This window comes from Jatropha curcas, chromosome 9 (assembly GCF_041381405.1).
Source record: "Jatropha curcas cultivar XTBG-Jc1 chromosome 9, XTBG_Jcur_1.0, whole genome shotgun sequence".
NCBI lineage: Eukaryota > Viridiplantae > Streptophyta > Magnoliopsida > Malpighiales > Euphorbiaceae > Jatropha > Jatropha curcas.
The window spans coordinates 8,153,964-8,179,028 of NC_143159.1; the positions used below are offsets into that span (position 1 = coordinate 8,153,964).

At 32.1% G+C, this 25,065-nt stretch overlaps 3 protein-coding genes across 10 annotated transcripts; 1 reads left to right on the forward strand and 2 right to left on the reverse strand.

Annotated features, from left to right (window-relative positions):
• Positions 1 to 95: 95 nt before the first annotated feature.
• Positions 96 to 3,539, reverse strand: LOC105629153 (uncharacterized). Its single transcript, XM_012210687.4, has 5 exons — positions 3,117 to 3,539; positions 2,703 to 2,770; positions 2,412 to 2,587; positions 1,006 to 1,114; positions 96 to 544 (listed from the first exon to the last, which is right to left on the reverse strand). The coding sequence occupies exons 1-5, from the start codon at positions 3,376 to 3,378 to the stop codon at positions 236 to 238; spliced, it is 924 nt and encodes a 307-aa protein (XP_012066077.1). The 5' UTR covers positions 3,379 to 3,539; the 3' UTR covers positions 96 to 235.
• Positions 3,540 to 5,806: 2,267 nt separating this feature from the next.
• Positions 5,807 to 9,283, reverse strand: PGSIP2 (plant glycogenin-like starch initiation protein 2). 2 transcript variants are annotated; one of them, XM_012210685.4, is made up of 4 exons: positions 8,996 to 9,283; positions 8,323 to 8,532; positions 7,389 to 8,056; positions 5,807 to 6,978 (listed from the first exon to the last, which is right to left on the reverse strand). In XM_012210685.4, the coding sequence occupies exons 1-4, from the start codon at positions 9,052 to 9,054 to the stop codon at positions 5,942 to 5,944; spliced, it is 1,974 nt and encodes a 657-aa protein (XP_012066075.1). In that variant the 5' UTR covers positions 9,055 to 9,283; the 3' UTR covers positions 5,807 to 5,941. The 2 variants fall into 2 exon arrangements, with proteins under 2 accessions (XP_012066075.1, XP_012066076.1); XM_012210686.4 differs by having other exon boundaries at positions 7,389 to 8,026; positions 8,996 to 9,281.
• A 3,905-nt stretch (positions 9,284 to 13,188) lies between these two features.
• VPS45 (vacuolar protein sorting 45) lies at positions 13,189 to 21,447 on the forward strand. 7 transcript variants are annotated; one of them, XM_037637668.2, is made up of 15 exons: positions 13,189 to 13,709; positions 13,863 to 13,930; positions 14,003 to 14,227; positions 14,868 to 15,069; positions 15,178 to 15,257; positions 16,399 to 16,626; positions 17,029 to 17,154; positions 17,277 to 17,357; positions 17,442 to 17,583; positions 17,689 to 17,867; positions 18,477 to 18,632; positions 19,215 to 19,322; positions 19,418 to 19,539; positions 20,629 to 20,760; positions 21,062 to 21,447. In XM_037637668.2, exons 3-15 carry the CDS (start codon positions 14,138 to 14,140, stop codon positions 21,120 to 21,122), a joined length of 1,707 nt encoding a protein of 568 aa, XP_037493596.1. In that variant the 5' UTR covers positions 13,189 to 13,709; positions 13,863 to 13,930; positions 14,003 to 14,137; the 3' UTR covers positions 21,123 to 21,447. The 7 variants fall into 7 exon arrangements, with proteins under 7 accessions (XP_037493596.1, XP_089582216.1, XP_020533042.1 ...); XM_089726090.1 differs by having other exon boundaries at positions 14,030 to 14,227; XM_020677383.3 differs by having other exon boundaries at positions 13,870 to 13,930.
• Positions 21,448 to 25,065: the final 3,618 nt, after the last annotated feature.

Sequence of the window (25,065 nt, forward strand, 5' to 3'; positions counted from 1 at the left end):
TTATAACAGTTTTTTTTTTTTTTTTTAAATACGTATAGTACAATATATTACATTTCATCACTTCACATACAGAATGGTATGCCAGACACAGCCAGTTGGGGACGGCACTTCATTTGTTGCCAATAGCTGTTACTATGCTAGATGAATTATTATTACTGAAGTTCCCTACAGTACAGGTATGCATGGTCTCAGGGATGAAAAAAAAAAAAAAGAAGATAGAACAAAAAGTATACACTCAGATTTCAGAATACAGTCGAACTAATAGCAAGGAATGAAAGGGTGTGTTCAAGCGCCACTCTCTTTGCTTTTTGCTAAGTGGTCTTCCCTTCCCAGCTTTTTCTCTGTTTATCCGTACATCTGCCAAACCCCAGGTGCAACATTTTGTTTCCATATCAAAAGAAATGAGCCTGAAAATGCCATCACTTTCTGAAGATGAATCCAAAGTAGCAGCGTCACTGACATATTTCACATACATGGGCCGATCATTGAAGCGATCCAGCTCTTCAGGAATTCGAACCACCCTTTCAACACCAGGAGATGATACCTGAGGTAAAACACAACTTTTATACTTAAAAGTTAAAATAACCAATAGAAGGCAAACGTCATTTAAGCTTCAGCTGTAAAGCATTAGCCATAACAGATCAACCAAGAATGTGAAACTTCTAAAGATCAAATCAAGGTCCAATACCCAAATTAAGCTACTCAATCTTTCTATTAGATACCATCAGCAAGCCAACCAGCTTTATTCAATTGTTAACTAGCAATTATTCCAAGATGGGAACAAGTTCAACACCTAACCCTTCTCGGATGAGTCAAAAAAGAAAAATAACATACACATACACCATTAGCACATAAAACATGAAATTAATTTGGCATACACTAAAATATGAAATTTCATTTAGGATGTGTCTAAATTCTAAGGAGTACCTCCTACAAATGCAGTTTCAAAACCGTGTGTGTGTGTGTGTGTGTGTAAATATAAGAGAGAGAGGTGGCAATCATTACCTCTAAAGCTATATTATTTGCTATAGTTTTAGCAACCTCGGCCTCATCCAACCGTGATCTATAGGTTGTCGAAAAAGCTTCAATATCTTCCATATTGGGAGAACCAGACCTGAAATGCATAATTCTGAAATTAGATCCCAACAAGTATTCCTTATACGCAGTAGGATATACTTTATGCAGCTTGTAGAAAACAAACTACTAATGGGAAGAGGTACTAGAAAAGGTTAGTTAACATAAGATTTCCAAGTAAAAACAACAGACAACCAACAATATAACTGCATTTCTGATTTTCCCATCCACCATTAGCACATGCTTTAATTGCAGTCCTAAAAATCAGTGAGCCATCTCATTATTTATATAAATTGGTTACAAAAATTTTAATGTCAACGCACTAAAGATGTGTAGACCTAAGGAGACAAATGAACTATCTAATTGAGAGTACATCACATCACTTCCTATCACCAGAGTCTTTTGTAACACATCTAATGCCAAGTGCAAAATACAGACATTTGAACCACACAACTAAATAAAAATACCAATCATGTTCAGAATTGCATCTCAACTCATTGCAAGTGCTATACAGAAGTTGTGAAATACAGTATACAGTTTAGTACAATAACAGGAACAATCGACCAAAGATATTAAGTGGAACTTCCAGGAAATATTTTCCCAAAACAAAACCTGATAGGATAAAAAAAAATTTTGACTCAAGCAAGCAGCTTATTTTCAGAAAAGCATTCATTACGTTACATTCTAGTTCAGAGTTCAACAGAACCCTTTGTTATAAAAAATTAGATAGAATTAAACAAGGTTTTCATTCATAGCATAAGAAATTACCATTAAGAAAGTTCAGATTCTAAATTTTCTGAGAGATAATTGAATTGACTGATAATTCTATTTAAAAGGCCAGTTATGTTAACACCATTTTGGTAGCGCCATGTGAAAGGGCAAACAATTGAAAAGAAGGATAACTCTAAGGTCAAGCATAAGCTGATAAGCAGGAAGGGAAAACAAAACACTTATTCAGAGAGATAATGAGGGACATATACCAACACTATTGTGACTGAAATCTGTCTCAGATGTCTCATCCATCTAAATTCCTATTTAATGTTCATAACATTATTGTTCTAATTTAAGACTTACTATTTAATTTAAACAGCTCACCGAATTTCAAATCTACTTTGATGAAGATTGAGGCATAATTGAAGTTCAAGTACATCTTTATTAATCCAGTTGTTGTCATTTTGCACCATTCAATACATGCTCAGTAACTGATTCATAGCAGACAAAAAATGTACTGAGATATTAAAACTTAGAAAAAATTGTGTAGGAAATGCAATCATGGTGTGCAGTAACTGTAACAAATTCAATAGCATTTCTCATACACTGAATCAAATAGTGCTTACTTATTTGTAAGCCTCTCAATGCGCACTTGAATAGTGAGATTTGACAATGTCTTAAATGCATATATTTTCAATTCACCATCAAAGGATTCACAAACTTCCTCAGCTATCCTTAATGCTTCTTTATCCCACCATGTCCCAGCAAGAGCAATTCCACCTCCGGCAGTCCCATCTCCAACCTTTTTAGAAAAGATGAAAACAGTAAGCAAATTGTCTAATTTCAACCTGTGAAATTAAAAAAAAAAAAAAAAAAAAAAAAATTCATACAAATAACTCATCCTCACAAAAACTTACATAGAGTTCAGCTTCGTCTTCCAAGAACTCATCCTCCAAATCCTCATCTTCAGTATCCATCAATGCCTCTAAACAATGAAGATTTCATTTAGACACGACGCACTTGTAAAAAAACGAGAGAGATATGAGTATATCATCCGCTGCATCTATTTCATTAGTAGAACTAAAACCCCGTAAACATCTCAGTTTAACCCAGAAGTTGCCAAAATATTCCATTTTACAAACAGCTACTAACTATAGCAAATTTACTAAGAATATTACTGAACTAGAAAGATCATTCAAAAGCAAGTTATGTCTGAACTTACAATCAGTTCTAATTTCAAACTTCTTAGGAGCAAGAAATGCTTATAAAAAAAGAAAAAATATATACTTTTCAAGCAGTGAGCAAAAGAAAGAAAATGAGTAATTGATTACCGTCTTCAAGCTCATCAAGGAAAAGCTGCTCTTCTTCATCTTCATCCTCCTCGGATACTTCTTCAATTATGGTTGGCTTGAGAACTGGCTCCGACTGCGAGTTTCTCTTCTTGGCCTGAAGTGGATAGGATTTGATTTGAATTGCAGGAAATGGTTGTGCCAAAATTGGGAATGGGAAGTTGTGGTTTGAAAGAGAAGGCCTGTGTAAGAAGCTCTTCGTTGGTGGAATTGTTGAAATTATAGGGACTTTAATCAAATCCATTTTTCCGGTTTCGCAAAAAATAAATTTTCATCTATTTTTTTTTTTCCCTGTTTTCGTCTCCTTAAATGCAGAAGTCTGAAGAAGGAAAGCAATTCACAGAAAATGTAGCAGCGAAGATGTAGAAGCTCGTAGAGCCTTTTAAGCTGCTTGTCATGGTCTGGGTTCCAAGCCGAAGAAATGATAAAATTGCGTTCCATAAAATGGCGTCGTTTAATTGAGAAATAAACTTGTTTTCAAATTGAAATGATTTTACCTTGGACTCCTCTTTCACGAATTGTGTTTTGCGATTAAAAAAAATTAATAATAATAAATGAAAGTGGGAAAGACATGACAAAAAGTGGATTTTCATTTTTCAGCAATTCAGTATTTCAGCAGTAGAAGATACATACCATTTTAATAGGTTAGAATAACTGTAGAACAGAAAATCAGTATTTTGTGTACAGATAGTTAGGTATTATTGTACTTTTAGTTTATTCATTTATAAATTTATTTGTCTAAATTTAATCAATAAATTGCTTATCTAAATTTGAAGTCAAATTTTATCTAAAGGAAAAAAAATTTATTTTCTAAACTTATTCAATAAGTCATATTCTTTCCGTTTCATTTTATTTGCTTATATATTTAAACAATTAGTTTTCTCATAATAATATTTATGATTGTTTATTAAATTCTTAATGAACTGATCGTAAAAAGAGGCAAAGTAATTTTTATTGACTAAATTCTTAATATGCGTGATTTGTCAAACTATATAAATAAAATGAGACGGAGGGAGTGTAATTTATTGGATAAAAACATAAATGCTTAATTACAAATTTAATGTCTCAACTTTTTTTTAAAGAAAAATTATATTTTGATGTCTCAGTAGAAAATGTTTACAATTACTAGTGTGTTTACTTACAGAAAAAGTTTTCTTAAAAAATGAAAATTAGAAAATAAAAAATGGAAAATGCGTTCATTTTAGTAATAATATAAAAATTATATTATAATTTAAAAACTTTACAAATATCATTTCTAACTTTCATAATTAAAATAAAATATTATAAACTAACTTTAGAAATTTTTTATTAAATTTTTTTATCGATTATTTATAATAATAATAATAATATCAATTTTTATTATTTTGTAAAATTTTTTAAAGATAAAGTATATAATATATCTGTAATAATAAAATTAATTATATATTAAAGCATAAAATAATTTTTTATGTTATTTAAATATTTTATTTATTCAATAAAAATATTTTATAGAAAAAATTATTTATAGATTATAAAGTGATTTATGAAAATGTCATTTTATAAAATAGAAAACAGTTGGAAAACATATTTTTTGCTATAAAGAAAAACCGTAGAAAATAATTTAAAGTTGTTTTCTAAACCTTAGTTAAATTTTGGAAAACTGAAAACCTGCTTCTAATTAGAAAACTAACTGATTTGAATATAAAATTATATTTTCCAATTTTCTAAGAAATTTTTCTCAAAAATTACTCAATTTTCTACAAGTAAACACACCCCAAATGTTTTAATCCAAAAAAATTTTCAATTGAGTATCTCTAGCTTACGTGGTAAGCCGAAAATACAAATAGGGTGTTATGCGAAAGTGGATTTTTTTATTGATGTAAAAAAGAACGTTGAGTTGTCAACCAATAATTAATTATTTTTTTATTAGGATAACATTATAATAACCATTGAGAAATAAAATGGAAGTCAATTGTTGAGTAAATATTTTCTTACTCTATAATAAAATTGAAATTTGTAAACTATAATAAATCTTTTTTTTTTATTTTTGACCATCATATTAGGACATAATAGTAATTTTTCAAAAAAAATATTGATATAAAGGAATATATAAAGAAAAAAAAATTATAAGGTTTATTTTTATTTTTTCTTCCATAATTGTGTAATTATCACATATTAAATGCTGCTTTTGCTTTTCTTTTCCAAATACAATTGCTACATTATTCTATATTATATTCTATATTCTTAATTTTTAAAGTTATTTATCATTTTTAGAATTTTATATTTGTAGTTGTTCGTGTTACATAAAATACATACCATTATATTTACAGCAAAATATTAAATAAAAAGTATCTAAAATATTCTTTTTTTTTCTTAATATCTTATTATCATCTTTATTATAATTTCAAAAAGAAACCACAATAAATCACATCTAAAAGGATAAAAATATAAATAATGAGTAACTACAAGGAATAACAACGTGCAACACATGTTTTTAAATGCTGCTGTATACTATATATATATATATATATATATATATATATATATAATATTTTGGCAAGTACCCCTCAAATTTGGTATGGCAGATTAGCACTAAATAAGGCAACTAGTTTTAGCACCCACAAGAAAAGGATGTTGGAGCAATTAGTTTAGCTCAGCGTATATGGTATCTTCATTTGGCTAGCCAGGAAAACTTGCAGAAGAGATGAAGATGCACATTCTAATAACATCAATATCTATCTATATGTTGACATAGTTACTAAAAACATAACTCAAAATTCTGTGCGGCCATCTATATTTGTAAATTGTAAGTAGAAAAGAATAACCTATCACAAAGATGAAAGAGATTTGGTGGTAATAGCAGGAGGAGGAGGTGATGGAGTAACAGTTGCATTGTCTGTCCAATTCTTTTCACCCCAGTGCCATAACATGCTCTCCCAGAAGCAAAAATCTTCGAAGCAAGTTTCTAAACGTTTGTCTTTTATCTTGATTTTCCAATGACCGTCTGTGTAATTAGCTTTCTCGGCCTGCCTTCGGTCCCACTCCAATGCTGCTTTCTGTTTGGACCTAAGCAAGCAGTACTTATGTAAGTTTTCTGGCATGGCATCATGGACCTTCCACCAGGTTTTGTGTGCAACATCACTAGCAAACTCCTGCAAAATGTCCACATTCCAGTTGCAGTCATAGTCCCGGAAGCATAGCCATGGTTTATAACCCAGATAGTGGATAACATAAAGGACTGGAGGATCAGCTCCGAAAAGACGAATTTTCATTTGTTTCTTCTCCTCCTCGTCCCCTTCCCAGAAGTGTTTCAAGAAGTTCATGTGTTTGGGAATCCGGTGCCACCATGTGAAAATTTCATTCAGATAGCCCTGGTCACCACCATTGTATGACTCAATCTCATTGATGTGGTCCATTAACAGCTGGAACGTACAATTTGAAGGTTCAACCACCATCACTCCAGAGTTGAACAGGGTAGCATTATTCCCTATAGCAGTTATTTCTGGCATCTCAAACAAGAAATCAATATTTCTCAATATAAGCAGGTCAGCATCAATGAAAATGATCTTGTCGTAGTCTGTCAACTGCCAGAGACGAAATTTACTATAATTCCATTCATTGTAAGCATCCTGTTCAGCTTTCGGGTTCCTGATTCTCTTGATTGTATGGACCTTCCACCCTGCAGCCTCTAAGCCTCCTCTATGATACTCGCCAATTGTTTCATCAACAAGTATCACAAGATCCCGTGTTGAACCAGCCATGCGGATACTCTGGGCAGCAACAATTGCCCCACAAACATATACATGTGCAGAGTGCAGGATTGTTGCATATGCTTCCCTATGTGCTCTTTCTGAATAAAAATTCTCTGTTGAAGAAACATTTAGTTGGTTTCTTTGGCATTTCATGTTGAAAAGATCATTATAATTCCTAAAAACCATTCAGATGCTTGGGATCACAAACTTAGAAAATCCATTAAGTAGTCAATTTGATCTCAGGTGGTTCACTTTATAAAAATGTTGTGCTAAGCAGTCTATTTTTGTTTATTTGCCCCCATCTTGCTAGTGTCCGCATTATGTGCTTGCAGGTATAAGTGACTAATGCACTAGACCAAATAATTAACTAAATAAAAATTAATTTCAACGAACAACAGATTCTATCAGCATAAGGAAAACAGGATAGAAAAAATCAGACCAACTGATTTCCAATACACCACAAACTTAATAAGAAATAACAAAAACAGACAACATTGAGTAAAAGTGAGTTTTGAAAACTGACCTTTAGCCTTGAGAGGAACTGCGAGTTCACATGACCCTACTGGGAGCTGTAGCTTTTCACGCAACATATTGAGATTGGGTTGATACAGCCATAAATTCCCTTCTCGCAAAATCAGTTCTTTGCAAGTGAACAGATTTGGGGCTGGGAAGCAGTCAGTCACCAAAAGCACACGAACAGGATGATAACTTTTGGCAGATGCAGCAAGACTTGCTGCTGCAAGCTGCAGATGCAAACGAGCCACATCTCTTGACCACTTCCCTGACTTGGGGCATGGAAGCTTGACAGCAATAATATCAAGACGTGGTTTTCCAGGAATTTTAAGTTTAGGCACTGAAGGACAAGTGGGAACCTCAAATGCTTCTTCTTCATCTATCCATTCAGGGTAAAGGGATTCCCAAGTTATGTTTTGTCCTAGAGGGTTGAGGTGTAGGACAACATGCTCAATATCGGTTAAAAGCTGCTTCCAATTATCAATCTCACTCTCATTAAAGTTTAACAAACCAATTCCCTGATATTCACTACTGTCATTTAGTCTGTCAATCAAGTCTGAAATCTGGTCCCAGTCAACATCTGCAGTTGATATGTAACGAGGATCTGCAGAAGGATCCTCTTTTATCCATAGGTCTGCAAGACTTTGCCTGCATGAAATAAACTTTTCCTTCAAGTTACTGCACAAAAGCGAAGTGTGACTTCACCCATTTTGAAAATGGAAAGGGCAAGCAATTTTCTTAATACAGCACCAGTATATCACTATGACCATGATCAGATTGATTAAATTACTGATTGCTGGAAAAGGGAAAAAATGAAATGTTTACGAAGACCTCCATGTCACGATGAAATTAATACAAAACAATAAACTACCTAACAGAAACTATACAGAAAAATATTGCCAGAATAATCAAGTAAAGCAAGATAAGTAGGCAATAAAGAATACCTAGATCCAGAGGTGGAAGGATGATCTGCAATATAAACTACTGGAGAGTGGAAAAGCGTGACTAAACTTCCCAATACAATAACAACCAGCACAAATTTCAGTGTAGCTATCTTGCAGTTCAAATTCCTATATTGAATTGGAACCTGGAAAGCCTTTTCAACATCTCTAAGACTTCTATCTCTCAAGAATTTTCTTCTGTTCGTCTCTTCCCTGTTGACAATAAACCATTCTAATTAGATCAAAATCAGTTAACAGAAGCTCAAAGAGCTAAAACCAAAGTCATCATTGGAAATCACTTACAGAGGCAACAACAACGTTTCATAAAACTACAATATCAAATCAATCCTACAAACAGAAATAAAAATTCATGATGTGCAATCAATTCACCATAGGTTGAACTAGAAACAAACTATTTTACTTAAAATTACTGAATTGAAAATGGTTCAAGCCAGAAAAAATTAGAAAGTAAGCTTTGAATTTGCTCTTTTAAATTAAAATCACACCACAAACAAGTAGATCTCAGTTAAATGGAGTGTTTGACTATATGATCAAACAATGCTGGTTCTCAAGTGAGCTTATAGCTAATGGACAGAAATCAAGTGCTTCACGCTCATTCTAATTTCGAATTAGATCATAGCAGAAGTAAAACACAGCGTAAGAGAGAGATACTAACGTTGAAGTAGAGAGTCGGTGCCTGGGTTCCACCGGACTAGGAGAAGAGGATCCTCTCATCTTGTTCGAGATTTAGTTGAAATTTAAGGAAGGCAGTATCTGTATCTGATTGATTTTACTTCATTTTTTCTGTAACAATGGAATTTGAAATGCCAAACGAAAGTTAGTCTTCGGTACAAGATTGCAAGAAGCGCAGAAAGAGGAGAGGGTGAAGAAAAACCAACGAGACTTGCTGCTCACAGGATTTGGTAAATTATTAATTTTCTTGTGTCCAAGACAGATACGCGGTCATTGCGTTTTCAGTCAAGGAAATTTTTTTATGTAAAAAATAAACAAATAAATGCCTTCCTTGTGCATAATTAAGTCTAAAAGCGTAAACTTGGCAAATTTATGCATTATGCATATTGACACAATAAAATTTAAATAATTTCGTCAATTTATTATACTCTTTTATTTAATTGAGAAAAAAAAAATACATTTATGAAATTAATAAATTTCATTGTCATAGCTTCAATTTTATCATTTTATAAAAAAAGAAATGTTGGTTTATAGGTGAAATTTTTTAATTCTATCAACTTTTTATTAATAATGAATTTAAATTTTATATTTGTTCCAAAAACACCCTTTAAATACATAAATCTTGTTGTCCAGCTAAATATTAAAAAATGAAATTTCATAAATTTCACAATCTATGTATTTCCATCAATCTACAGGTAGAAGCGATGACAAAGTAAAATTTAATTTGTTGAAAACAAAGTACCACAAAGATTTCCATTGATAAGTGATATAACAAAAGGAAGATTTAACGAAAAAGATTAAAAAAAAGAAATAAAAAGGATTAAACATATTATTAAAAACGATAATAATGAAGGACGATACACGAACTTGGCTGCTTTTAGTTCAAAATTTCAAAGTTAAGCTCGAGTAGTGGCATCTCTTGTCAAGAAGACATGATTGGGAATACATGCTATTATGAAAATATTACCTTTGGTATTTGAATTTTTAATTTTTTTTTTCCTAGTATTTGAATAGAAAATACTAATATAATTAGGTATCACATATTAAGATAGGCAACCGAAAATCTAAATGAGACGAAGATTGTGTTCAATAATAGTATAGTTTTTTAAGTAGCTTTTAGCTTTTTTATTAGTCAAAACACTAAATGTTATTTTTTATAGTGTTTTAGTAACATAATATTTGAATTAGTATAAAATAGCGTTTTATTAACTCATATAACGTTTAACTTTTAACATTTTATAAAGCATTACTCGAATAGCTTAACATTTAAATCCTACTAATAAATAATTTTGACCCGACATGGTTTCGCAGTTGCTTTGCTAACATCTAATTTCACCTTCCTTATATAATTTCATATCTATTGTCCTGACACATGAATCCACGTGAAGATACCAATAAAAATTTTAAATCTATATCTTACAATTAATTTGATCTATTGATTAATTTAATTATATCATTTTTGATTAGTATATAATTTGTATTGGCTATTTATATTGATTGACATTTTTTTAATGAAATTATAATATTTATTTTTTTAAAAAAATTAAATATATATACTATTAATAAATAAATTGGATACCTATGGATTGTGGTTCAGTTGGTAACGCAGGCTGCGCATGTGGAAAAAGCTTTCAGGTTTGATCCCATTAAACACACCTCCAGAGAGAGATGAAGAGCTTTAACTGTCACTAAATTTTAAACCGAATTTAGTCGATACTCATAATATGATCCGGATACAGGTGGTTTACAAATAAATAAATTGGATAATGCGTGTAAATTAAGGGTGCATTTAACTAACTAATCATTTGAATATTTTAAATTTATCATTATTTTTATAATTTTTATATTTAAAATTTATAGCTTAAATTACAATTATTTAGCCAATAATATTCGTTAGGAAATGAATCTCAAGTTAAATAATAATGAAATAAAAAAACTTATAATAAAATGAGTGATGGACTTAAAGCTAATTGGTTTTGTATAAACAGGTTTTGTCGTTCAACTGAAACTAATGGAGTAGTACATTGAATAACTACTTTTGGCTAATCAAAATAACCCATAGCCTACGGTAAGGGCACGCAGAGAGTTCGCTTCAAACCAAAAAATTGAATCAAATCAAAGATTATTCGATTTTGCTCAATTAAATTGACCAACAGAATCAATTTGTTTTTTTTATTAAAAAAATATTGGTTTTGCTTTTTTTTTTTTTTTTTTTAAAAAAAAGAATACCTAACTGAATAACTGATTAAAATTTTTTTTTGAGAGGAAAAAAGTTTTAATAAGCTATTCTACTTGACTTATTAATTATGTTAAATATGATAACTCTTCTAATTAACATGTGAAAAACTATTGTAGTTAGTGTAAAATTAATTTAATTATATTTTATTATGATCATTACTAGAGTTTAATATGTTCAATATTTCAATAAAATAACACTCCTAAAATTTTAATAGTTGCATGCAATCCACGTAAGAATTTAACTGATAAAATAAAATAGATTATAACATGAAGCAGTTAGGTTAGTTATATAGGATAAGGTTGGTGAATATCTGCATATGGTAGTTATCGATAGATTTAAGAGTCAGTACCCTAAATAAAAATAATAATCCTCAGTCTATATCTCTATAATTCATTGTCCTGTTTACATAAAATAAAATAAAAATAATGTAGAATCATATACATTCATGTTTTTCCTTTTGTGGGTTGTTGTTGCTGAAGATCTAATCTAGAAGATTTTTCTAATTGTTTATCTGAATATGAAATACCCCATTTTTAGTGTTAAATCTTGCTATTATTTACGTCTTAAATTATTAAGGAATTATGTTTCTATGGTTCATGATAATTTTTTTTGGCATAAATAATGGCATATCCAAGTTCCTCCAAAAGCTAAAGATTTTATATGGAGATCATTGAAAGGCATATTACCAATAAAAAGTAATTTATTTCAATAAGGGGGTTGATGTTGATATGCTTTGTATTTTTTGTAATAGGGTGGAGGATTTGGATCACATTCTTTTGTAGTGTCCTAAGGCTATTGAAGCATGGGAACATTCAATTTTTCAATTCTTAACTAGCCTTGTTCTTTTAAGCAATTCTATTCTCAGGTGATTTAGTCTTCAGATTCAGAGAGAACTGCTACGTTTGTGATTGTTGCATGGAAATTATGGTTCTCTAACAGCCAAAGCATTTGGCATCACTAATTTTCTTACTCTTGCTGATTTTTCACGTTGTGTTAATCAAGCCATGCAGGATCATAGATATTGTAGTTCCTTGCAAAGAGCATCTGATACCTCTAATCCTAATAATCACAGTTTGTTATTGCTTGGTGACCCATCTATGGCTTCTTGTAGTACTCTTCAAGGTCGACATTTAACTAGTTATATGCTTAATAATGCTGCTGTAACTTGGTTTTGCATTTGTGGATGGTTCTTTGTTTCCCGCACAATGCATGTCAGGTGTCTGAGAGTCAAGAAGGTCTGTTTATTAAAGCCATATCTAGTTCTTTTCACCTTCATGACGATCCACCTTTAGTAGAAGCGATGCCTTTGCGGACAACTCCTGTTTGAATTGAGCAGAATATGGACGCTGGTGGATGTATTTTCAGTGATTGTCAGCATCTGGTCTATTATCTTCACTCTACCTGTACTGATTTATCGGATTTTGATAAGCTTGTTAATGATTGTAGGTGTGTTCTTAGTCGTTGAAGCGACATTTCTGTTCGTTAGCTTCAAAGGCAAGTAAACATATGAGCTCATAGTTCAGCTTGAGTGCCCTATTTTTATGCTAGCTTAAGTGTATGGGATTCTATTCCTGGATGCTTGTATTCTTATTATCATGTTTCTTAATGCATTTTTTCCGTTTTACTTTCAAAAATATATATATATATATTATTTCCAAAAATCCATTGAATTTAAATTAAATCAAAAAGCCAAACAATTGAAATTCTAGCTAATGAGGAATTTTTCATTAATATTTTAATTATATTGATAGAGAGATAATTGAATAAGGATCAAACCATGAGAAAACCGAATGAAACCGGTGAAAAAAAGTCGAATCGGCACTAACCGGACCGAATCTAATCGAACCACAAATTGACCTGTAGAGTCTAGAGAGAGAATGCTCTCGCCTTCATCACCCATAGCTGGTCGATGCAAGAACAGCCCCTCCTCTCATTTTGAACTCAATTTCACAATTTCTCCACCAAATTTTGCAAACTTTGTATAAAATTGAAGGTCTTGGAGAGGAAAAACCCAGAAATGGGTTCTTGGTGGTTCGGGAAAGGAAAGAAATTGTAAGGGGCTGACCTTGTGACAATCAGATGGTTATTTTTAGTACATGAAAATTATCATAATCAAGTGGTTTTAGTTGGGTAAACTTTTAAATTATCATGTCCGTATCCGTGATGGTTGTGACCATTTTGCAAGCAATAGTCAAACGACAGCACATTAGCGACCGAAGAATGGTCGTTTTCCTGTTAAATTTATTAAATTACGAATTATAATTACAAATACTGTTTTTGTTTTCGTTTTGGGCATTTACACTTTCAGATTACAAACAACAAGAACAAATCGCCGAAGCTTAGTTCACAGAGACAGAGAGAAAGGAAACCTTAAGGAAGAAAAAGCAGCAGCTATTAATCATGATCTCTCAGTTCTTTGTTCTCTCACAGCGAGGCGATAATACTGTCTTTCGCGATTGTGAGTTCTCTATTTTTTTTATCTGATGGATCTGTTATAAAATCTTGTATAACCCTTGATAACTTGTAAATTTCATTCGTCTATATTCATAGCCAGTTCGATTTTCAATTTTAATGCAATTGATCCAGCTGCTAGTGTATTTAAAATGTATAGATTATAGGTTCATGCTGGCAGCAAATTGTTGGCGCGTCAAATGGCGCCACACACTGTATAAATAAACGGTGCGTTTTGATCCTTGTGCTTTCTCTATTTTATCGGTCTCGTTTCTACCATTCCAGTTTCCCTCTTCGCAGATCTGACATGGTCTTGGTCTTCCTCAGCTTCACTTTGAAGTTCGAATAAAACATACAAATACGTCCTAATAGCAATCATCATCAGGAAAAGCACGCCCGTAGATCTAAACGGTTAATCGACCCTGGTCCCGCAAGATGGTTCTGGTATCGGCAGTACGAGATTACATAAACCGGATGCTGCAGGACATTTCCGGCATGAAAGTTCTCATTCTCGATTCCCAAACGGTAATCTCTTTTTCATTCATCTTCATTAATTTCTTAATAGATTTATCCTTTGTCTTTGTTTTTGTTATTTTCTCTTAATAATTTGCTTAATTCACTTAAAAACTTAGTTGATAATGTTGCAATTAAGGAACCAAAGCAAATTATCAGGCACAATATGGGAATTGGTTGCTATTCAAAACCGAGTTCATAGAGAATTGTGTTTAAAACAGAGACTGATCTGCATAAATAATTGAAGGTTTAGAAATGGTAGTTCTTAAGTTCTTAGGCTTTCTGGAATCAATATGATGTGGAAAGAAGCAAAAATTGTATGGAACTGTCAAATGGCATTCTGGGGAACTGTTATTTCCTTAAATTGACACTGCAAGTCTCAAATTAAACAGTTTTCTGGTATCAAGAATGTCTTTCTTCATGGTATCCCCCACAAAACCCTTGTTGCTTGCTCTTAGTAAGAATTTTTAGACGTGCACCAGATAATGTGCATTATAGAATAGCTATGCCATTCTTGCTTGCGCTGGCCTTGAACTTTTATGAATTGATTGCTGATTTTTTTTAACCTTTACTATTAACTTGCTTAGCAAATATCATTTGTGTATAAAATGCTAACATGATGGGGTTTTTTTATGTTGTTTATGAGTTTCAGGTTAGTGTTGTAAGTGTTGTGTATTCACAATCAGAGCTTCTTCAGAAGGAAGTTTTTTTGGTAGAATTGGTAGATTCCATTTCCAAGTCGAAAGAATCAATGTCGCATTTGAAAGCAGTTTACTTCCTTCGCCCTACATCGGAGAATATTCAGCACTTACGTCGCCAACTGGCTAATCCTAGATTTGGGGAGTATCACCTATGTAAGCTCTTGTGACACAGTTTCATTTTGATCCCTTAATATCTAAAGTTTTATTCATAATTGTTGGTTGTTGGGCCAAATTCACTTTATCTACATGCTCCATTTACAGTTTTCTCCAACATGTTGAAGGATACTCAGATTCATATTTTAGCTGATTCAGATGAGCAGGAAGTTGTACAGCAAGTTCAGGTAACTTGCTATTGACGCTTCTGCTTATATGAAATTATATGTTTGTCTATTTTATTAAATATCTTCTCAGTTCTTTCTTATCTGTAGCTTTTTTCCCTCTAGTGTATGTGTTTCTACTAGTACGTCTACGCCTGTATGCATGCTTGATATATGTTAACTTGACATGGTTGAATCAACTGTCATGCAAGAAAATTACAGTAAGCACAACCAAAGAACTAAGTCTCCTGTAATGGTCATACTGGAAATTTAGTCCGCAAGCAACTTTGGTTCAATCCCCCAGCCTCCTTCCTTTTTCTTTCTCTCCCAAAACCCAGGGATCATGCTTCTGTTGAAGTAAGTGAGTAACAGCATTTTATAGTATAATATATCTTAAAAAGATGTAGGAACAATTAGGTTACTGCGAATTTGATGTAATTATGCAATGCCAACATTAAATTTGACTACCTATAAAGAAATGAGATGGCAAGTGCTTGAGGAGAGGAATCCTGTTCAAAAGGTATTTGAGCATGTTAGTAATTCGTAGAGTGGAGCCTTTGACATAAGTAAGGAGAAAAATATCCTTTAATATGTGAATTCCTGGACTATAATCAGTGATTGGAGAAACTTGTAAGTTAATATGAAGCTACAATCCTTTGCAATGACTAATGGAGAGAAGTGGCTCACTGCTTTGACACATCTTGAGTGTTGGCTCCTATATCTTAGTTGATCTCAACGCCCCAGCATAGTGATCAGGCTTGGCCCTGCTAGCCACTTTACCTGATATTTAGGTTGCAGAGTTGACATGCACGAGAAATCTAGTTTAAGCTCCCTGAAAGAAAATGATCAATTTCTGCTTGGACGGATTTAGATTCCTGCACCTGATGGAGCATTTTTAACAACTTTTTATGCTCCTCTGACGATGTGTCAAAGACAATTGCCATTCAAAGCTATTGGAATGTTGCATGATGATGAAGGCTATGAAATAAGAGATGCAGAAATACAAAGTGTTGGTTTAATTATCATTTTGTACTTTTTCAATTCTACAGTAGTTCCAGCAAAATCATATGCAGACTGTTAATTAGCTGTTGCAAAATGCCACATTATTTATTCAGTCCTTGATCTGGGATTAAATTTGGATGTAATTGTCCTATTAAATTTGCAGGAATTTTATGCAGACTTTGTTGCAGTTGATCCATATCATTTCACATTGAATATTCCTTCAAATCACTTTTATATGCTCCCAGCAGTTGTGGATCCTTCTGGCTTGCAACATTTCTGCGATAGAGTCGTTGATGGTATTGCAACAGTTTTTTTGGCATTGAAGCGAAGACCTGTTATTCGATATCAGAGAACCTCTGATATTGCAAAAAGGATAGCACAGGAAACTGCAGTAAGTAAAATTTTAGACTAAAGATGTGACATGGATGCAATTTGCATACAAACATTTCTTGAGCTGCTATGAAAACCATTTTCTCGAGTTGAAACTACAGGTTCTCATTGATAATTTTCCAGTTTCATTTCTTAGAATCAGGTGAAGGATATATGCGTGGACACAAAATATTCTGTTCTTATAACAGACTGTTTCAATGCATAAATTGTGTCAGGATTTGTTAAAGCTGATTTTTTGCATTATATTTGCATCCAGATTCATATACGTGTAAATTTATATGTATCTATGTAAATCATACCATATTACTGCAATTATTTCCCAGTGGTGTTGAAGGCACCATGCATGTGCCTTGAATTTCGATATCACAGAATCTGATATCTTTTTTAATTTGTGGTATTACAGAAGTTGATGTACCAGCAGGAAAGTGGCCTCTTTGATTTCAGGCGAACAGAAGTTTCTCCTCTGTTGCTTATAGTTGATCGAAGGGATGACCCTGTGACACCTTTGCTGAATCAGTGGACCTATCAGGTAACTATTGCTGTGACTCTGATATGTGATTTTTGGCAGTTCATATGTGGAATATTGTTCTCAAATGATTTTGGTGTTACACTGATAGTGCAGCTCCGTGATTATCCTCTTTTATTTTGCAGGCTATGGTTCATGAATTAATAGGAATTCAGGACAACAAAGTAGATTTGAGAAGTATTGGAAAATTCCCGAAAGATCAGCAGGTTGATTTGATTTACACTTTTACCTCAGTTATTACTAAATTTTGGTGGTTTAAAGTATCAACTTTCTGTTGTCCATACTTGCAGGAGGTTGTGCTATCATCAGAGCAAGATGCATTTTTCAAAGCTAACATGTATGAAAATTTTGGAGATATTGGAATGAATATCAAGCGGATGGTGGATGAATTTCAACAAGTTGCAAAGAGTAACCAGAACCTCCAGACAATAGGTTCGTTTTTGGCAATGTTCAGAGATCATTGGAAATTTTGTTAGTTTCAACTAGCTTATTAACTTGTTTTACCAATAAATCTGTAAATGCTTTGAATTTCCGCAGAGGATATGGCCAAATTTGTTGACAATTACCCCGAGTACCGTAAAATGCATGGCAATGTTTCCAAGCATGTGACATTGGTAACAGAAATGAGCAAGATAGTTGAAGAGCGAAAACTCATGCTAGTTTCAGAAACAGAACAGGAGTTGGCTTGTAATGGTGGGCAGGGCGCTGCTTTTGAGGTTATGCATATGAATCATCTATTTGTTTTTTGTGTGCTTTCTGCATGGATTTAAGTGAAAGTCACTGTTACATATGACCACAAACACAATGCTTATATGCAGGAGCCAGTTTCAATAATTTTTTAACAAGGAGTTAGTTGGCCAAACTTGAAAACGTGTATAAATGTTTGATTTTTTTGGTAGATTTAAAATTAAACATTTTGAAAACTATATAAAAGCTTGACGCGTTCAGTGGGAAATTGAAAAGAAGACCGAAGTTATTAGAGGATACCTGGAATTTGAAAGTCAAGAATGTGTTTGTAGCCTTACTTGATAGGAGGTAATGGATTTTAGGTTCCTGAAGAAATATAATACACAATATCACTTGGGTGATTGAAAGAACTTTATGTTCTATTAAGGATACAAACAGAAAATTTACCTTCTTGTAAACACAAGTAAAGCAATAGATATTTTTATACTAGACCAATGATTACTTGCCTGCAGATCTATTTAGGCCTGGTATCTAATTTCATTGAGATCAACTTATTAACGTTCATTTTGCAGCTACAAATTGGAAACAATATGCAAATGGTGAATATTGACTGACCTTTCTTAATTACATTTTTGCAGGCTGTGACTAATCTGTTAAACAATGAAAGTCTATCTGATATTGACCGTCTACGCCTGGTGATGTTATATGCTCTGCGTTATGAGAAGGAGAGTCCTGTTCAATTAATGCAGCTTTTCAACAAACTGGCTTCTCGATCTCCCAAGTACAAGCCTGGGGTAACTATCAATTCTGGATTTACCTATCTGCATATTTTGGTTTGTGTTTATATTCTCTTTACAAAATAAAACCCTGGGTATCATACAAGTAAAATGTTTACTGATGCATATTAGGGGCCATCAATGATCAGAATCATCAGGTATGTTATTCATTAATGATAACAGGCAGGAATGAAGCTACTCAAAGTTCGATCCCTCCTTTCTCCACTTTTTCCAAAGCACTCCAACCACTTTGCCCTCCTTCACTTATGTGTTATATAGTTTGCCCCCCTTCTATTTACATTTTGGCTTTGTCCCTCATAGGAAGATAAGATTTTACCGTTGATGAAATTTACTCATTAATTTTAGCTGCTTTTGGGCAGTTGGGGAATACAGTTCAAACACATTGAATTTGACTGTCTCATTAACTTAAGATGCTTTATTTTGCTTAGAATTGTTGTTAGACTTCTATACCTTATGCATCTTAGTCAGGCTACAATTATATGAAGAGATCTTATGTCTTCTACAGTTTCTAGATCAAATGAATTATTGATCAATGATCATTACTTGGTTTTGACATAATTGATAAACATGAAATGGCAGCTTGTCCAATTCCTCCTGAAGCAAGCCGGTGTGGATAAGCGAACTGGGGATCTTTATGGGAACCGGGATCTTTTGAATATTGCTCGTAACATGGCCCGTGGATTGAAGGTTTGAGATGAAAAATCAGTTGTACACACACTCGATCTCCTTCAGAATTTAGATCTAGTTGCCTCAAAATTTTGTTTTTTCCACCTTTTGTGTAGGGCGTTGAAAATGTATACACCCAGCACCAGCCTCTTCAGTTCCAAACCATGGAAAGCATAATCAAAGGGCGGATGAGAGATGTGGATTACCCTTTTGTTGGAAATCACTATCAACAGGGGAGGTAGGTAATATCAACTGACAAATTGTATTGATGGGCTGTAGGCGTTAGATTCGCAAATTGATGCCAAACTTAGCAATTCTATGTACTTTTCTAAGTCAAGCATAAGCTGATGATTAATTAGTCAATTCAATAATTTAAAATGTTTGATATCTTTATTTCTTTTTCTGCACTTGTATCATATTTATGTTGTCAGTAGACATGGTTAGCACATCATCTTAGTATTCTTCATTCAACCACAAACACACAGCTAGAGAGATCTGAAGGGATTGTAAATAACAGTTCTTTCATGATTTCTAATGGTTTAACCAGAATCTTGAAGAAAAATGCAAGAGAAAATTATAATGGTCATGTTAAAGGTCACCAACTTCGGGCCTAATTGTTAGAGGCATATCTAATTGTGACTGAGCCATCCAGTTAGGCCAAGTATAATAGCCTGTGCATCAAATGAAGTTAGCTTTCAAGAGTGCTTGAACACTTGGATGGGACAATTGTCACTTAACCCTTTGTATGTTATTAAAAGGTTATCTTAACCGTATTGTGTGCAATGACTCAGCACCTTGATGTCTTGCATAATATACTGCATCAGATGCTGGCATTAGGGCACTTTACACTAATTTGGCACTCACTAGCAGTTGATCCCATCAACTGGATTATTTATTTATGACTTGACTAGAAGACAGTAGTGTGTCTTGTTTAAGTTTTCAATTTATTGCTTATTTTCTGCCTCTTGAACTGCCCTAATTCTGTGTCTTTCTCAGTTGTCATAAATACTCAAAAGATTAGATCTGCATCATGGTTGAAACTGCTTTTCCAGAAAAAATCCCATTTAGATGATATTGGAAAAAACAATTCCGGAGTGCTGTTTAGCTGTTTCATAGTTTTTATGACAAGTATATGTGAAAATCACCTTAAAAAGACCTTTATAAATGCTTTTTCCTAACAGCAGCTCAAAGGGCAATGCTAAACACACTTTTAATATTGTTATGTTATGGAATTAAATATAATTGTCTTGGTGGGAGAATGAAAGCCAGTTGTGTATTATAAAATGGAAAACTAACCAATATTTGGATTCAATACCTTTTTGTGCAGGCCACAGGATGTAATTATTTTTGTTGTTGGTGGGACAACATATGAGGAGGCTCGCTCTGTTGCTTTGCAAAATGCCAGCAATTCTGGAATTCGTTTCATGCTTGGTGGTTCTGTCGTTCTTAATTCAAAGAGGTATAATGCTTATTGTTGTGATAAGAAGTGGATATATATGTAATAACCTGAAAAGAAGTTAAAAATTGCTGTGCTTGCAATGTTCCTCCTTTATCAATCTTGCCTTTATGTTTCATGACAGAATAATCTTGCATCCTAAATAATTTTCCATGGCTGCATTTCGTAACCCAACTATTTAGTCTCTCTTTGCTTTGAGGGATTGTATTTAGGTTTAAAAGGGAGCTACATTATCCTCAAGTTTTGTAAAATTTTTTTTCTCACTTAACTGAGTCATTTCTTTTGCTATGATCGGAAAATGTAGGTTTCTGAAGGACCTTGAAGAAGCTCAGAGGATAGCTAGATCGAGCACTAACGTGGTTTGAAGCTCATCCCTCTCGCCCAACCATATGCAGCTATTCGAGAACCATGTAGATATTTGTTTGTGGCTTTACAGAGACTATGATCAAATGACTAGAAATGGTAAAACAGCGACTTAGGTTGCTACAATAGATTGATAAGAGATGTCAACCCATTGTTACTGCATTAGCAGCAGGTTTAATATTCACCCACCTGCATGGGGAGTAGTTACAAAAGTGAAGAGTCAGAGAAAGCCTAAAACCCTGTCAAATCATGCTGTAAAGACGAGTGATTACCTTTCCGATCCTTATACAGCCTTGCAAGAAACTCAATATTCCAACTTTTAACCAATTTTGGACAAACATCCCTTCCATGGCGACAGCAAAAATTTGTAATGCTTTTTTTCAAAAAAGAAAAAGGAAAAAGAGGAGAGAAATGTAATTTCACAAATAAATTAGAAACCTAAATTTCTTTGAAGTTACACTGCGCTCATGCGGTAAAGAAGGATGAGGTGAACACTAATTGACGTTTACAATCAAATTCTTGTTTCTTGACTTTCTATTGTTTCAATTTTCAACTTTGGCCTCATTCGTCGTTCTGCAAGGAAGGCAACATTTCTTGGAAAATTTCAGCATGCCACGTAGACAGTTATTGTCTTCCAGTACCAAGCTGTGATTGGGAAGAAGTCATCGGCGTACATGATATTATGGACCATATATTATGTATGCATGCATGTGCTATGCATGTGTACCTTGACTGTGTCTTAAGGACCATCAATAAATTTGTCCATGTATGTTACTATAAAAATTTTGTAAATCCAAACTTTGCAAGGATCTATTATTCTTTAAAATTACAAATTTTAGTAACACTGTACCCTTCATATTAACAATAACAATTTTTGTGTTTTTAGTATTTATATACAATATTCACTTGAAACATAGCATAATATTTGTGGTAATAATTTTTAATTATCAAATAAGTGTTTAATCAATTTAATTTTATAAATTTAAATGTTTAATAAAATAATTTTATAAATTGAAATATTTAATTAATATAATTTTATAAATAAATTATTTAATAGCTCAATATAAAAATTAAAGTTGCCCCGCATGTTTTTTAAATGAAGGTCATGGTCAATTTATGCGTTGGGCTGTGTTTAACAAAGTAAATTGACGGAAGTAAGCAGAAGTTGAAGCACTGTTACCAAGAAGAAAGATCTATATTTCTTGGCTACATTTGTGTAAGCAAAACCTGCCAGGTATAGGTAGGCGGAGCAACCTACAAATTTGAATGATGAAATCTGTAACCACTTGTCTGATTACAGGAAGTAACAACAGCTACTGCATATTTGGTACAAAACTACCAATAGAAAGCTATCAGCCACTCCATTAATGGCAATCTTCATCATCTCTTTCTACCTATTCTCTGCCCCCATATTCACACTATCAGACAAATTTTGGTTACTTTTCTCTTTGTTAGAATTGAGGAGATCAAATGTCATTCACACGGATAACATCACAGAGCAGCGGCTGCAGAATTTATAACGTTTGGCAGCTTAGATTCTCTATCAGTCGAGCGAAGTTGTAATTTGCAGCTGCTATGATTATTACTGTCAAATCTCCTCAACTCTCCACTGACAAATTTTGTAGGAGGAATGGTTAGGATTATACAAGTTAAAAAGGATTCAACTCTTTATTTTACAACTGCTTATATTTATAAGAGCAATGATAAATGGCTGATGCCGAGCCTGTCACAGCAAGAATCTTCAGCAATCACCTCTTTTGAATTTGGGTGGAAAATGATGCCAGGGACAAGAAACAATGATTTTATGTTATTTAACAATATTAAACTCATAACATTTATTTATCTAGTAAGCTACCTTACTACTACCAAGTTACTTAATAATTTATATAATAAATAAATAAATAATATATATACATTAGCAATTATAATAATTTATAAATATTTATTAACGAATATAATTTTATCCATAAGTAAAATTTTATTAAAATTACGTACATTAAATTATAATATCTTCTAGATTTGCCATTTCTTCTCGTCAAATAATCAAAATCCACACCAATAAATATACAATAAAATGTGTGTGAAAGCAAAGACGATGTTGTGAAATTCTGTCATGTGCTTTGCACTTTAGATGCAAGATGGTAAGAAGCAGCGGTTAGGGTTCGGGTTGCTGTCTGCGAAGTGAAACGAAAGATACCAAAAAAATAAAACAACTAATTATTAATTAAAGCGCTATAATTATATTTCAATGTTATATTAAATGTAATAATAAAATATTATGAAAAGTATTAAGTTTAATATTTTTTATTAAACAATAATAAGTAGGTTATAATTAATTATTGGTTGTTGTAATCCTTAAACTATATACACTAGACTTCTAAGTATAAATATACTAATATATATGATGGTACTAATAAAAAAATAAAAAGACATCTAACTAAGGTCCAGTTATAATTATGTGTATAAGTTCATTAGTGATATTTTATATGAGTCATATTCTATTTTATTAAAATCTATCTAGATTTTATATTCTCCATGAGTTATATTTTAAATTAAGATTTAATTTTAATTATTATTAGACGTTTACCAGTGATGTTGATAAATAGCTTTAAAAATTTTTAATCATAACATTATTAGCATTCTATTCAATTAATAACTTTTTTATTTTTAATAAATTATATATATATATATATATATATATAATTTTGTTTGATATATTTTATGAAAAAAATTAAAGTCAATTATTAAGATATTATAATTTAATGTACATAATTTTATTAAAATTTTACATATAAATAACATTATATTACTATTCAATAATATTTTTTTTATTAATAAACATTTTATAAATTACTATAGTTGTTAGTATATATATCTTTTACTTGTTTTTTATATAAGAATATTAAGTAGATAACTCAGTTCATAAATAAAGGTTGTATATATTTCGCTAAGTCCATCAAGAGGCAGTAGATTAGTGCCAAGTGCACAAAGTTTTTGACATCTGGATTGGTCTTTTATTCCCTGGGCCATGCCTCATATAGAAAATTAAAAACAAATTATTATTTAGGTTTTTTAATGACTTAAAAAATCCATCTCCAGCTGCTGTACGAAGTCATAACTCAAAATTAAATATAGAGAATGTTAACAGATAAGGACAAAATATGAGTTCGAGAACTCTTTTTTTTTATTATTTTTTTCAATATCTTCTTTTGTCTTATCGTAGTGTACATATTTAACTTATGGATATTGAGATAAATAATAATTAAAATTATAAGTCTATACATTTGGGCAAAAAAAAAAAAAAAAAAAAAAAGAGTTTTGCGTTCGTGTATCATTCTTACGTAGCATCCATATTTGACTCTGTAAAGTTCCTCTCATAGATTTATTTATTTTTATTAGAAAAAATTATTTTTTATTCTCACTTTAAAAGAAATACACAAATATATCTAAATTGATAAAAATGATCTCATTTTCTCAATAAATTTATATTCTACAAGTTAGCAAACTACATATAATGCTTATCCGAGTAGTAAGAATAATGCTTTGAGACTTTTATTTTTTCTTTTTTTTAAATATTAAAAAAAAAGAAATTTAAATATGAAACTATTGTTAAGTAGTATATGTATTAATTATGTCTTGACAGGAAAAACACGGTTAGATTTAAGTTAAAACAAAATATTTTTGATGAAGTCTTGACATGAAAAATAGTTAAAATTTATATAGAGACGAAATATTTTTGATCATACACTGGAAAAAAAACAAAACAATATATCTATTAAAAACATTTTTTTTTTTTTCAATTGTGTAGGTAAAAAGTTTACTTCTGGATGATGATAACATGGTTTGGGATAGTAATATTTAATTATCAATGCGTGTAATTACCACGTTGGCATTCTTATCTTTGATTATTAACTTTAATAAATGCATAATTAGTACGTTTACGTG